The sequence below is a fragment of the Camelina sativa genome, chromosome 16, assembly GCF_000633955.1.
Source record: "Camelina sativa cultivar DH55 chromosome 16, Cs, whole genome shotgun sequence".
In the NCBI taxonomy this organism is placed as follows: Eukaryota; Viridiplantae; Streptophyta; class Magnoliopsida; order Brassicales; family Brassicaceae; genus Camelina; species Camelina sativa.
The window spans coordinates 20,863,358-20,877,769 of record NC_025700.1 but is presented as its reverse complement, the minus strand read 5'-3'; the positions used below and the strand labels follow the sequence as shown (position 1 = coordinate 20,877,769).

The 14,412-nt window shown below is 37.0% G+C and overlaps 4 protein-coding genes across 4 annotated transcripts; 3 read left to right on the top strand and 1 right to left on the bottom strand.

Annotated features, from left to right (window-relative positions):
- LOC104751567 (eukaryotic translation initiation factor 5B) lies at nt 7-3,025 on the top strand. Its single transcript, XM_019238571.1, has 10 exons — nt 7-363; nt 457-564; nt 659-759; nt 840-930; nt 1,019-1,129; nt 1,225-1,320; nt 1,664-2,245; nt 2,342-2,461; nt 2,576-2,692; nt 2,801-3,025. The coding sequence occupies exons 1-10, from the start codon at nt 7-9 to the stop codon at nt 2,864-2,866; spliced, it is 1,749 nt and encodes a 582-aa protein (XP_019094116.1). The 3' UTR covers nt 2,867-3,025.
- Nucleotides 3,066-4,701, bottom strand: LOC104751566 (12-oxophytodienoate reductase 1). The gene is made up of 4 exons (XM_010473523.1): nt 4,530-4,701; nt 4,293-4,433; nt 3,887-4,194; nt 3,066-3,796 (listed from the first exon to the last, which is right to left on the bottom strand). The coding sequence occupies exons 1-4, from the start codon at nt 4,610-4,612 to the stop codon at nt 3,201-3,203; spliced, it is 1,128 nt and encodes a 375-aa protein (XP_010471825.1). The 5' UTR covers nt 4,613-4,701; the 3' UTR covers nt 3,066-3,200.
- Nucleotides 7,217-8,585, top strand: LOC104753880 (UDP-galactose transporter 2-like). Its single transcript, XM_010476066.1, has 3 exons — nt 7,217-7,447; nt 7,760-7,921; nt 8,007-8,585. The coding sequence occupies exons 1-3, from the start codon at nt 7,217-7,219 to the stop codon at nt 8,364-8,366; spliced, it is 753 nt and encodes a 250-aa protein (XP_010474368.1). The 3' UTR covers nt 8,367-8,585.
- On the top strand, nt 9,859-12,508 carry LOC104751565 (uncharacterized protein At1g76660). Its single transcript, XM_010473522.2, has 3 exons — nt 9,859-10,298; nt 10,863-11,961; nt 12,051-12,508. The coding sequence occupies exons 1-3, from the start codon at nt 10,260-10,262 to the stop codon at nt 12,221-12,223; spliced, it is 1,311 nt and encodes a 436-aa protein (XP_010471824.1). The 5' UTR covers nt 9,859-10,259; the 3' UTR covers nt 12,224-12,508.

Genomic DNA, 14,412 nt, shown 5'->3' with positions numbered 1-14,412 from the left:
TGTATCATGGGTCATGTCGATGCTGGTAAAACAAAGCTGTTGGATTGCATCAGAGGAACAAATGTACAGGAAGGTGAGGCTGGAGGTATTACTCAGCAGATTGGTGCAACTTATTTACCTGCGGAAAACATCCGAGAGAGGACTATGGAACTGAGAGCTGATGCACAACTTAATGTGCCCGGTGTATTGGTTATCGATACACCTGGCCATGAGTCCTTCACGAATCTGCGGTCTAGAGGTTCAAGTTTGTGCGACATTGCCATTTTGGTGGTTGACATAACGCATCGGTTACAGCCGCAAACAATAGAATCTCTAAATCTCTTGAGAATGAGGAATACAGAGTTCATTGTTGCATTGAATAAGGTGAGACTGCTTGTCATTCTGTTTGGATGGGGTAAACAATGAACAAAGTGGGAGAAACTTATATAGATGGGAAATAAATTCTTAAACTTCCAGGTGGATAGGATTTCTGGATGGAAAAAATGCAAGAATGCTCCTTTCGTGAAGGCAATTAGACAGCAAACTGAAGATGTTAAAGATTTATTTAACATGAAGCTCGCTGAGGTAAGTCATACATCTAGAGTTTCTTATGTATGATTTGAGCTATCACTTTGGTTTACATATCGTTCAAGTTTTGTTGTTTCACTGGTGTTCCCAGATTAAAACCCAGTTCCAGGATCAAGGACTCAACACTGAGCTTTATTACAAGAATAAAGAAAAGGGAGAATGTCTCAGTATTGTTCCCACTAGTGCTATTAGGTATGTATCTCTGCTTATTTGTTTCTAATGTACAGCGTAACAGATGTCTTGCTAAGAAAGTTGGTTCTTGATATTTGCAGTGGGGAAGGGATCCCAGATCTCTTGCTGTTTTTGGTTCAATGGGCTCAGAAAACAATGGTTGAGAAACTTACATATGTTGACAAAGTGCAGGTCTCTCTCCTATCTCTTTTAAGGTAACACTTGTTTCTGCATTACTTCAGCATGAGGATTCTGATCCTTTCTTGAAATTTTTGAATAGTGTACTGTCCTTGAGGTCAAAGTTATTGAAGGCCATGGTACAACAATTGATGTTGTGTTGGTAAACGGTGAACTCCATGAAGGTGATCAAATCGTCGTTTGTGGGCTACAGGCAAGTAAAAACTTTATATTCTAAATCCAAACAAGTAATGTAGTGGGTATACATAGAACTTAGTATACTGATCTTATATCTTCCTCATATTTCAGGAACCTATTGTCACAACGGTTAGAGCACTACTAACTTCTCATCCAATGAAGGAGTCAAGGGTGAAGGGTACTTATCTGCATCACAAAAAAATAAAGGCTGCACAGGGCATCAAGATTACTGCTCAGGGACTTGAACGCGCAGTTGCTGGTACTTGCCTGCATGTGGTTGGACCTGATGATGACATGGATGCAATTAAGAATTCGGTTATGGAAGATATGGAGTCAGTTATGAGCAGAATTGAAAAAAGTAGTGGAGGAGTTTATGTACAAGCGTCTACACTAGGGTCATTAGAAGCATTGCTTGAATTCTTGAAGTCCCCAGCTGTAAGGATACCAGTCAGTGGTATTGGCATAGGGCCTGTGCATAAGAAGGATNACTCCTCATCCAATGAAGGAGTCAAGGGTGAAGGGTACTTATCTGCATCACAAAAAAATAAAGGCTGCACAGAGCATCAAGATTACTGCTCAGGGACTTGAACACGCAGTTGCTGGTACTTGCCTGCATGTGGTTGGACCTGATGATGACATGGATGCAATTAAGAATTCGGTTATGGAAGATATGGAGTCAGTTATGAGCAGAATTGAAAAAAGTGGTGAAGGAGTTTATGTACAAGCGTCTACACTAGGGTCATTAGAAGCATTGCTTGAATTCTTGAAGTCCCCAGCTGTAAGGATACCAGTCAGTGGTATTGGCATAGGGCCTGTGCATAAGAAGGATATAATGAAGGCTGGAGTGATGCTCGAGAAGAAAAAAGAAGATGCTATAATTTTGGCTTTTGACGTCAAAGTGACTACAGAGGCTCGTGAACTTGCTGACGATATGGGAGTTAAAATCTTCTGCGCTGATATCATCTATCATCTATTCGATCTATATAAGGATTACATTGAGAAAATCAAAGAGGAGAAAAAGAAGGAATCAGCCGATGAAGTAGTCTTCCCATGTATCCTTAACATTCTACGTGAGTTCAATAAGAAAGACCCAATAATCCTTGGAGTTAAGGTCGTCGACGGTATACTTAAGGTATCCTATTCTTACTCTTCTATATTCTCTCGCTAACTTGCACATACAAGTCATTGGAGGATTCTCATTCTTTTTAACATTCGTCTTGGTTTTTAGATCGGAACCCCCATTTGTGTCCCCAGCAGAGAGTTTATAGATATTGGCCGCATTGCCTCTATTGAGAAGAACCGCAACCCTGTTGACTATGCAGAGAAAGGCGACGAGGTGGCGATTAAGGTAATAACAATTTTTTTTACAGAGAGAGACAAAAGAGTACTTATGGTTGCTTAAGTTTCAACTTGATGCATTCACCTTGTAATCAAGATGCTTTTCTCTGGTGGTATAACACAGATTGTTGCTTCAAATCGTGAAGAACAGAAGACGTTTGGAAGGCACTTTGACAAGAAAGATGAGCTTGTGAGTCACATTTCGAGGAGATCTATCGACATACTCAACGAAAGCTACATGGTAAGCGGAGGATAAGATAAAAGTTAGTTCCCATTCTGCGTTTTCTATAAATCATCATCATCATCGTTCTGACCAAAACCAAAAAAAAAAAAACCATTACAATTGCAGAATGAAATGTCGAAAGAGAAATGGGATCTCATTGTGGTACTGAAGAGTCTCTTCAAGATTTTCTGAACATTCACATGTCTACTCTGGACCTTAAAACAATGAGATACATCTTCCTGCTTCTAATCGAAACATTTACAAAATAACAGAGAGAGGTTAAGGAGAGAGACAAAAGAATGTTCTTGTCTAAATTATACATAGAGGATGCTTCCTAGTTTCCTTTGGACTTTTAGTTTTTTTTATCTTGTTTTCTGGTTATTGTCTGAGGTAGATAACAGTTTCCCCACTGTGGGATAAGTTCCTGATTTAGAATCCAAGAAAAACTATAACAAGACTATAATGACCTCAAGCATAGAGAAACTTACAAGCAAAAGGGAAACACACAACATTGTTGATAACAATTTTAAGCTACTGTTGATTCAAGAAAAGGGTAATCGGTATAACCCACGACAGGATCAGAAGTGTAAAACGTTGGTCTATCATATTTATTGAGCGGTGCATCAACTTGGAACCTCTTTGGCAGATCAGGGTTGGCCAGAAACCATCTACCATAAGCCACGAGATCGGTTCTTCCCTTTGACACGGCCTCATTCCCGTCTTCCCTCGTGAAACCTCCTGCAGAGATGAAAGCCCCCTTAAAGGCTTTCCTCATAGGCATTAACGTGTGAGGACATGCATGTACTTCCCCCATTGTTTTCATTCTGGCTTCAATCACATGACAGTAGAGGATTCCGTATTTGTTCAGAGATTCCGCCATGTAAAGCCCCAATGCTCCTGGATTAGTGTCTCCGGATTCCATGTAGTCAGCAAACGGAGAGAGCCTGATACCAACACGGTCTGGTCCGATCTCCTTAGACACTGCATCAACTATTTCTAAAGCAAATCTGCAACGTTTTTCCAATGATCCACCGTACTCATCAGTTCTATCATTCACCGTATCCTTCATGAACTGGTCGATCAGATAGCCATTAGCTCCATGAATCTCAACTCCATCAAAGCCTGCAACAAAAAAAAACATTCAAAGGATAAGAATCTTGAAATGATTTATTCAGATTCTTGAATTATTCCCAAATCTGGATTTTTGCTTACCAGCTTCCATAGCATTTCTTGCTGCCAGCCTAAAATCGTTGACAATGCCGGGGATTTCTTCGATGTCTAGCCGTCTTGGAGGAGTAAACATGGCTTCGTCAATACCATTAGAGCGGATTTGAGGCATCAATGGCTTATCGGAACAAGAGATAGGAGCTTGTCCATTTGGCTGAAACCCGCGGTTAGAAACACGGCCAACATGCCAGATCTGACAGAAGAAGACACCACCTTTGGCATGAACAGCATCAACGATTGGCTTCCATGCCTCCACATGCTCTTTAGTCCATATCCCAGGAGTATCTTGATACCTTTGAAGATCAACAAATCACACAAATGTGGTAAGATCATCAAAAACCCACAAATAAAAACGGTGTCTTTAATCAAAAAGGAAGAACTTTTAAGTTACCCTTGAGCTGTATCTGAAACTCCGGTGGCTTCAGTGATGAGAAAACCTCCTGGAGTCGTTCTCTGAGAGTAATAAACGGCAGCGTGAGGCTGAGGAACGTTTCCGTACGATCTCTGTCTCGTCAGTGGTGCCAGAACAACTCTATATAGAAACAAAACGAATCAAGCTTGTTATTGTAAGGACTCAACACACAAGTCATCAAAACGACAAAGTAAGGATACAAGTTAAAAATATTACCTATGAGAAAGATTGAATCGTCCCATCTTATAGGGAGTGAGAAGAGGTATACTCTGTTTTGCTACTGCGTTTTCCATTTCCATGAATTCGGATTTTGTTTGATTTTTCTTTCGAAACCACTTTCAAGTTTTTTTTTTTTCCTTGGATTGTGGAGGATAATGGATATATCTAGGCACATATTTATACACATTGATTGATCAAAAGAAGTAGGAACGTGAGTCTTTATTTCGTCTATAAAGGAACGTGGACGTCATTGAGGACGCATTTGTGGACCCTTATAAACCCATCCACTTGGAATATATTTACTTCTTCATGATGACGAATGCATTGACGACATGAGAGCACTTTGAACTTAACCTATATTATTCTTTCCTTTGTTCCTCCCTATCATCTACATACAGTTCGGATTCGACTTTTTTGATCCGTTGGAGCTTTATACGGAACATAACAAATGGGGCCTCGTATGGTTTCAATCACTTCTTTTGTTTTGGTTTGACTTTACGAAACTTTGACCACCGGCAATAATATGCTCTGCTTTTTTGTTTTCTGCGCAACATAGTAAAAGAGTCGAAAGAATGTGAATTGAGACTCAAATGGAAGATTAGAAGAGACATTAAGACACACTAAATTGCGGCATTATCACATCAAACAGATATAAGAAACCAACCATTTTGGGTGTATATGTGTCCCGCCCACCTTGCTTGACTAGTTTAGGAAAACAAAGGTGATCAATCCCAAATAACAGCTGCAACAGTTTGAAAGTGACACAGCTCTTATCATTGGAATCAGATTTGGGCCTTAAGTTTTATGTTATCAGCCCAGTCTTAAAAAAACTCGTAACACTTGTTAGCCTAAACCGTTTTGTTATTTTGGGTACACTTATTTTTTTCTTTCAAATAGTAGGGTTCTTATTCAGGTGTTGGGAGAGGCCTATTAAGTTGCTGCTAAGTGATTTAGCACAACGCCGCCAAGCCTATGATGCACGTCAGGGATCTCAGTGTTAGTCTTTATCTTGTGACATGGATCTTCTCGGTGCAAAAGTGTTCGGTCCTTACTCCTTTTTTTTGTTCATCCTTTCATTAATGTAATCATCGCAACGTTTTTTGGTCTTATTAAAGGGTGCATAGGACAGATTTACTTGATATCGCCAAAAAATTACAAGAAAAAATGAGGGTAAGTTTTGGATTTATTAATGACTCAAAGCCAAGTGTTCCTAGTTGATGCTATACCCTTAATTGTGTGTTCCATACTTCAATTATGTTAACAAAAAAAATTCTTTTTTTTTTTCTTGGGATTTAGGGGAAATTAATGTGAATTTGGGATTGTTATAAGACAATGATTGATGTTGGAATCTCACATGAAAAAAGCTCTTTTGTGACAAATGTGTTGGAGATCATGTGTTCTCATTACTATATGTGTTGAGGCACAGGCTAAGTTGTGCAGATTTTGTCCTCTTAAAAGGACTTATAATGCATTAGTAGCTGTCCATTTTTATTTGCATATGGGAAAAATTACTAAGACCCATCATTATTTCTTAAACTATTTATTAAACACACACAACTACAAAAACTAGAGTATATTTTTGTTGTGGTAATGATTTTTTTTTTTCCCCCATTGGAACTTAAATGATACGGTAATGAATCAAATAGCATTAGCTGGAACAAAGGACAAACTCAATAATTTAGTCTCGAAAATGTTTGGCTTGAGTGTGACGGTGTGACTGTGAGTCTGTGACCATGTGACTGTGAGTCTGTGACCAATGGGAAATTGTGATTCTTTCTATTATTAATTCGAAAATCATGGTTTATTATAAAATGTGTGAAAGCTTAACTCCTAAGCCGTTGATATGGCTTGATGCTATATTTTTTTCAGTTTAGATCTTCAAACAATGTTAGAAAATGTTGTTAATCGATATGTCCCAATGTACATTAAATTAAATATGATATGTTTGAAGTAAATAAATAATAATCCAAAGTACGTCTTAATTACCGTTAAAATTTCGCTGTAATCAGTTCCGTGTGGCTTAATATAAGACGTAAGTACTGTTGTTATTAGAGACGTCGTTGATATATAGAGAGATTAAAAGCACGACGTTAGCAAAGGGGGTATAAAAGACGAAATAATCCTTATACAGAAACTCATCCTGAAATAATAACAAGTGGACCAAAAGAGAAATAAAGAAGGTCAAATATGGTAAACGACACGCGTCAACGGAATAATCATAAATTTAATACCTAAAAAAATAATAATTTCGAAATCTTCAGATATGAATTAAAAAAAAAAAAAAAAAGGAAAATATACAAATCCAAGGAAAGCATCAATGGTGGAAGAAGCTTGCTTGTGAGATTATTATATCCAGCGACGACGAGTCAAGCAGTAGTGAACCATAAGTAGTACCACAGAGTGTGTGTGTGTGAGAAAGAGAGAGATAGAGAGAGAGACGTGTTAGTGTGTGTTTTTTCTTCGCCGCTTCCACGGCGTGAATCGACTTTTCTTTTTTTNCTCCATTGCTGCTATGAACTTTAGTCTTATGCTCAACTCTGTTGGCTTCTACCAAGTAAAATTCTTTCTTTTTTGACTCTTTTCTGTTACTCTGTTTGAAAGATCTTTCGTTTTGANATCGAGATCTCCGGATCTGATAGTGTCGGTGGTGTTCAATTTTCAAAAAAAAAAAAAATTGAGAGAAAATGGAGAAAACTGAGAGTGAGAAGAAATCGCCGGTGTCTGACGTCGGAGCATGGGCTATGAATGTAATCAGCTCCGTCNTACATAGCAAGCATTACTGTAAAGAAGTGAAAGCTTCTGTTATGGTTGTTGTTATTGGTGTTGGGATCTGTACTGTCACTGATGTCAAAGTTAATGCCAAAGGTTTCATCTGTGCATGCACTGCTGTTTTCTCCACATCTCTCCAGCAGATTGTAAGTTTTGATTCTCACCATCCCTTTCTTTATGTTAGATCTGGCTTTGCTTGTTTTGATCTCTCTTTCGTTCTTTAAACGCAAAGGCTCAAACTTTTCTTGGATCTGGAAGGGAACCTTTTTTTCCCTTTGATCTCGATTTATGTATAATCTGTATGTTTGGCCTCCCAGTCCCAGATCTGAATTCATAAACTAATCTGGGAGGCACAGTTCTCTAGTACTTGCTGGAATCCTTAAAAGGGCATTTGTCCTCTGGAAAGTGTTGTGTCAAGTGTTTGGCTGATAAATTTTCATTTTTTCTTTTGGTAACAGTCAATAGGTTCTCTGCAAAAGAAGTACTCAGTAGGATCTTTTGAATTGCTGAGCAAAACAGCTCCAATCCAAGCCATTTCACTTCTCATCTTTGGCCCCTTTGTTGACTATTTCTTGAGCGGCAAATTCATATCTACTTACAAGATGACTTACGGTGCCATCGTAAGTAAAAAATTTCAACTTCTCTAAGATTCAGATGACTCGAAAGTAAACACAAAATCCTTACTCTTATCTCTAAATTTTGCAGTTCTGCATTCTTCTGTCCTGTGCATTAGCTGTTTTCTGTAACATAAGTCAGTATCTCTGCATCGGAAGATTCTCAGCTACATCCTTCCAAGTTCTAGGCCACATGAAAACAGTCTGCGTCCTCACATTAGGATGGCTTCTCTTTGATTCCGAGATGACATTCAAGAACATCGCCGGGATGGCCATAGCTATTGTTGGGATGGTGATCTATAGTTGGGCGGTTGATGTAGAGAAACAGAGAAACGCAAAGTCAACGCCACACGGCAAAAACAGTATGACCGAAGATGAGATTAAGCTACTCAAAGAAGGAGTTGAGCATATCGACTTGAAAGACGTTGAGCTCGGTGACACTAAACCATAAAAGTGTGTGGTGCTTATCATCCATTTCAAATTACACGTTCGAAACTGATTCTTTATACAAATATTTCCTTTGTGTGCCATTTTCACTTTGTTCTTTCCACTTTAGATCATTTTGGGCCTTTAGAAAGCCCATATATCCTTCTTTCCTTAAAAGTACAAGACCCATCTTAAATAGTGAATGTTCGTTCTATAAAGTAATACAGAAATGTCAACTGAACCATGTGAGTTTTATTCATTTAATATAACCCTTAGAATTACCAAAACAGATCTTTTTGTTGTTATATGAATGATTCAATGGCATAAAATTTTCTAACAGTGACCAGTGTCCAAATGTTATAAATTTGGTGGAAACGAGCATAATAACTCAGGTCATGAGTCAGGACATGTGATGCGTGCTTAAAAAATACAAGAACGTACATGTGATGTGGTTTAAAGCTATAAGGGAATGATTAAAACAAAAGCTAGGGTTATTTCACTGGGAGCTGTAAATAATTTTTGTTTACAGATTTGTGATTGGATTGGGGATGAAAAGTTTAAAGTTTTACTGGATGGTGGTAGTAAAAATAATTAAAAAAAAAAAAAGTTACTGAGTTAAGTAAGATGGGAAAGAATTGGGGAGGTCCCAGTAATATGAAACCAGACCCCAAAAAAGATCCAAATCCTACAACTAGGTACCATGCTATTACTAGGCCCTCTTTTTCCTCTGCTTTAATGTCTTTATTGGAACCCTCAAAACCTATAGACAATTCATAAAAGATCAAAACAAAATTTTAGAGAAAAGAATCACCTTTTTTTTTTTCTTTTTCTTTTTAATCTTCTCAATTGCCGAAAATTTTATCAATAAATATATTTTCTAAAACAAATTTTAATCCGAGTTGATAAAAATTTGGTCTCTAATCTTCACATATTTCTTCTTTTTTTTTTTTTTCTGTTTGGCCAAAATCTTTATAAATGAAAGATTTGTATTTTCAACTTCCAAAGCCAAAATAATCACAGCAATCTTGTTGTTCTTGATAAGTCATTGCATTTATTATTTAAACCTCAATGGTGGTCGCTTGACTTAGCAGTTATACATACACTGATGTTGGACGTGTTTTTTAGACCAAACCAAAAAAGCAAATACTAGAAAAATTTGACTTTTACATGTTCTCCCTTAACCCTTATTAGTAGAGTAGTAAACGTCCTTCACGTGCTCATCGAATCAACTTTGTAAGGGTTTAAATTAGATGTCTAATTAGTAATTTACCTATATAATGACCGACTTAAACCTCATTTTTTTCCCAAAATGAGGTACCAATTAAATTTCCAAAACTCTTAAAAAATTTTCTTCTTTTTTTGCAATATCAGAAAGTGTGAAAACCGAAGAGATTTAACATTATTAACAGAGTTCTTTTCTCCTTTCTTTTTTATTTTTTCTTTTACTTTTCCTTTTTGTTTTGTGTTTTGCTTGAGCGAGAGAGCTTTGTGTGTGTGTGTGTGTGTTTTGTTTTATCTTTTTTTTTTTTTTTTTTTTGCTCTCTATCATATTCATAGTGGTAAAGTCACATTCTGATTAAAATAGAAATGCTTTTTCCATCGGAAGGGATCATCTTTTCATGCCGATTGCATCAGTGCAGATTTCCTTATTTACATCTCTTCTTTTCTCAAAAATTTCCTCTTTTTTTTCTTAATCTCTCTCTCCCTTACTCCACTTAAATATATCAACTTTGTCTTTCTTTCCCAAATCTTTTAATTTTTTTTGTCTGGATCGTATCAGTGAGGGTAGAAGAAGATTGTGAGAAAAAATTGAAGCAAACCCACAGATGATTACGTCCTCTGTGACCTGAGAAAACCCTACTCAGAAGAATAATAAACCTCAGTGCTTATTTTCTGACGAACAGAGACACACCTGCTAATGGGTTCAGAGCAGCATAGATTTCTTCAGCAGGAGCAGGTTAATTTCTCTCTTCTGTTCCTTTTGAATTCCTGTTTCTGGGGTTTAGTTTCACTCTGTCTCCCATGGGCCATGGTTGTCTAAGTTGTTTCAGATTTTAAAGTTTTAGTTTTTGGAAAGTTGCTTCTTTTTTCTTTCTCTCTTGCTACTTAGATCTGACTACCGAACTCTGTTCACACTAATCTGCTCTTTTATTTATTTATTTAGGGTTTTATGTTGAGTCTCTCCTCTGATCATATTCTATCACAGTGTTGCGCAGCAAGTGATAATTGAGAAATTGATTAAAAGCTGACATTTTTCTCATTCAATTAGATTAAAAATTCAAGCTTTTTTTGAGGTTCTGATCTAGATTCGATGCGTGTAAGCTTCTAAGATTACGTTTTTCTAAAAGAGCATAACTTTAGATCCATAGTCATGGTTTTGTAGAAACGCTTGATTCACTTATACGACGCAGTGATCTTATCTTCTTACTTTCCAGATCTCTTTTACCTGTTTTAGCTCATTGATCTTAATAATTACACTGAAGTGTGTGTGTGTGTGTGTGTGTATGTGTCCTTTTACCAGAGGAAAAGGTGGGGAGGTTGTTTAGGAGTGTTCTCATGCTTCAAGTCACAAAAAGGCGGAAAACGAATTGTACCTGCATCTCGCATTCCGGAAGGTGGTAATGTCTCAGCCTCACAACCTAATGGAGCTCATCAAGCTGGTGTCTTGAATAACCAAGCTACTGGAGGAATCAATCTATCACTTCTAGCTCCACCATCCTCTCCTGCTTCTTTCACCAATTCAGCTCTTCCTTCAACTGCTCAGTCACCAAACTGTTACTTATCCCTGGCTGCAAACTCTCCTGGAGGTCCTTCATCGAGTATGTATGCCACTGGACCATATGCTCATGAGACTCAATTGGTCTCACCGCCTGTTTTCTCTAGATTCACTACCGAGCCATCGACTGCTCCTTTCACTCCTCCTCCAGAGCTTGCACGTCTGACTGCTCCTTCTTCACCTGATGTACCTTATGCTCGTTTCTTGACTTCCTCCTCTGGTAAAGGTCATTACAATGTTTCAAGTGATCTTCAGGCTACGTATTCTCTTTATCCCGGAAGTCCAGCCAGTGCTCTTAGATCACCAATCTCTCGTGCTTCCGGAGATGGGCTATTGTCGCCTCAAAATGGTAAATGCTCAAGGAGTGATTCTGGCAACACCTTTGGGTATGACACAAATGGTGTCTCAACACCTTTGCAGGAGTCAAACTTTTTCTGTCCTGAAACTTTTGCCAAGTTTTACCTGGATCACGACCCTTCGGTTCCTCAAAATGGTGGAAGGTTAAGCGTGTCGAAAGATTCAGATGTGTATCCTTCAAATGGATATGGAAACGGGAACCAGAATAGGCAGAACAGAAGTCCCAAGCAAGACATGGAGGAGTTGGAAGCTTACAGGGCTTCTTTTGGGTTTAGTGCAGATGAAATCATCACAACTAGTCAGTATGTAGAGATCACTGATGTGATGGATGATTCTTTTAGCAAAGCGACTTACTCTCCAAGCGATGGACAAAAGCTGCTTAGAAGAGAAGTAAATTTGCTGAGTCAAACAAGCCCCAAATCTGAAGCTGATCTTGATTCACAAGCTGTGGACTTTCATTCACCAAAGGCATCAAATGGCTACAAAGGTGAGTATTGTCGCATTAAATCTTAAGTCTCTTTGCAGAGAAAATATCATTCATTGTGTGCTAAATTGTATCATTATTGTGTGGCTCAGATCACAAGCAAAGAAACCAGCGCATCCATGCGGATGAAGAGGCTCTATTATCGAGAGTGGGTTCTGTAAAAGGAAGCAGAAGCTATCCCATCTCGAGCTCTGATGCAGAGGTAGAATACCGAAGAGGAAGAAGCTTAAGAGAAAGCAGAGAGAACAGACACAGGATAGGCTGATCAAGACAACAACAACAACAAAGCCAGCTCTGTTCTTAAGGTCTTCTAAGTTCTAAAATGGGAGCTGCTAACTCTTGAGATAAGAAATCTAGTGGTTTTTTTCTTCTAAGTATATATAGATATATAAAAATATATATATTACAGATGGTTTTTTAGTAGAAGAATGATGTTATATATATAAGAGAGCAAGAGTGAGAAAGTGAATGCTTGTTTTTTAGTTTGACATGGCTTTTTTGTAAGACCCATCTTTTATCTAATTGCAGTAATCTGTTTTGAGGTTCTTTAGGCGATCTCTTCTCTTCTTTTATGCATTGTTAAGGACCTAAGGCTAAGATAATTCTTAATTTTCTATATGAACATTGACATTGTTGTGAGAACATTGACATGCTCTGATAATTGTGTTTACACTAAAATTTTGTATGTTAAATCAAAAAATTGCAAGTAGTAAATTCTAATTCACTTTATAATTGGAATGGAGGTTTTTTAATCAAAAAGTTTTTTACTAGAAAACACAGACAAAACAGTAACACGTTAAGTCGTTAACTTTCAAAACATTTGTTAAAGTAGTCTCTGTATCTCTGATAGGTATGATGAGTTTCTTCCCGTGTTCTAGAATGTTGCTGGATCGGGTCAATATTATTGGGCCAGATTAGATTTTGGGTTGTCGACGTTGCTTACGTTTGAGTTTCATTTTGCTTAAGAATTTAATCTATCGAATTAGTCTTTTAATTAAGGAAACATTGCCTTAAATGCTTTGGTCTGCGGCCGTTTTGTGACCGTTAACCCCTATTTAATTAATAAAATAAAGTTAATTATAGAAAGAAAGAGCGACTTTAGAATTTGGTGAATAAAATAAAGACCTTTACAATTTCACTTCTTCAGGCACTAAATTTTATATTTGTTTCAAAATTTTCAACAATGGAAAAGGAAAAAAAATCCTATTAATATAATAAATATTGAAAACTTCTTATTTCCATTATAATTTCACGAACAAATGACCTAATGGTTTTGTAAAAATAATTAAAAAAAAAAAATCTATAAGAAAATCACTGCAAGCAATAGAAAAAAAACTTGTTAAATATTGGCAACTGTTTCCATTCTATGTGCAAATAAGAGTGCCTCGGTTTGCGGAAGATTATATTTCATTATCAATCAATCATTCTCTTCCACGTAAGTCAATACAAACGTTTTTATCTTCTTTTTCTTCTCTTCTTCTCTTCTTCTTGTTCAGAGATAAGACTATAAAAGAGGTGAAGCTTCCAAGCGCCCACCGATAAAAATTCGGATCTCGTGTCCAATGCAAGTGTCAAAAACAAGTGGCCGGTGTGGTCTTTAGACTATCCTCATTGGTTTAGTTTCTTAGTTGTTTCTTAAGGCATATTTAATAAGAAAAAAAAGAGAAGAAACTTTGCTAAGAGTTAAGGAAAATTTTGTTGATTATTGGTAGAACCAAATTTAAGGGTTTCTTAATAATAAATATAGTAAAATAATAATTAATATCTTAAAATATTCAAAATTATTTTATATATCAAAGAAACATATTTTATTAAGAAAAACATAAAATAACATACAACATTTTAAATTATTACACAAAACATTAAAAAACAAAAACATAAAACACACCATGAAATAAAATATAGAAACATATTTAATTAAAACATGAAACATAATTAATATCCAAATTTAGTCCACAAATGTTCAATTAAATCAAGTTTCAATTGGTCATGCACTTCTCTATCACGGATTATTATTTGACCATTCAACACGTTGCTAATATTTGAATTCATATTGATAGAATATGAAAGATCCACACCCTCTGCTTGTGGGAAATCAGAAACCTCAGCTTGACTGTATCCATCTCGTTCATTTTCGACAATCATATTGTGGAGTATGATACACGCCCTCATAATCAATCCCACTTGGTCTTTATCCCATAAAAGACATGGATTTTTAATGACCGCGAATCTAGCTTGTAGGACACCGAACGCACGCTCAACATCTTTTCGGTAGCTTTCTTGGCGGTCAGCAAATAAAGATGCTTTTGGAGTCTGTGGTAGTGGTATGGATTGAATAAACGTTGGCCATTTTGGATAAATACCGTCTGTCAGATAGTAAGTCAAATTGTACTCTCTGCCGTTAACGTAGTAGGTAACTTGTGGAGCTTGACCATAAAGTATATCATCAAAGAC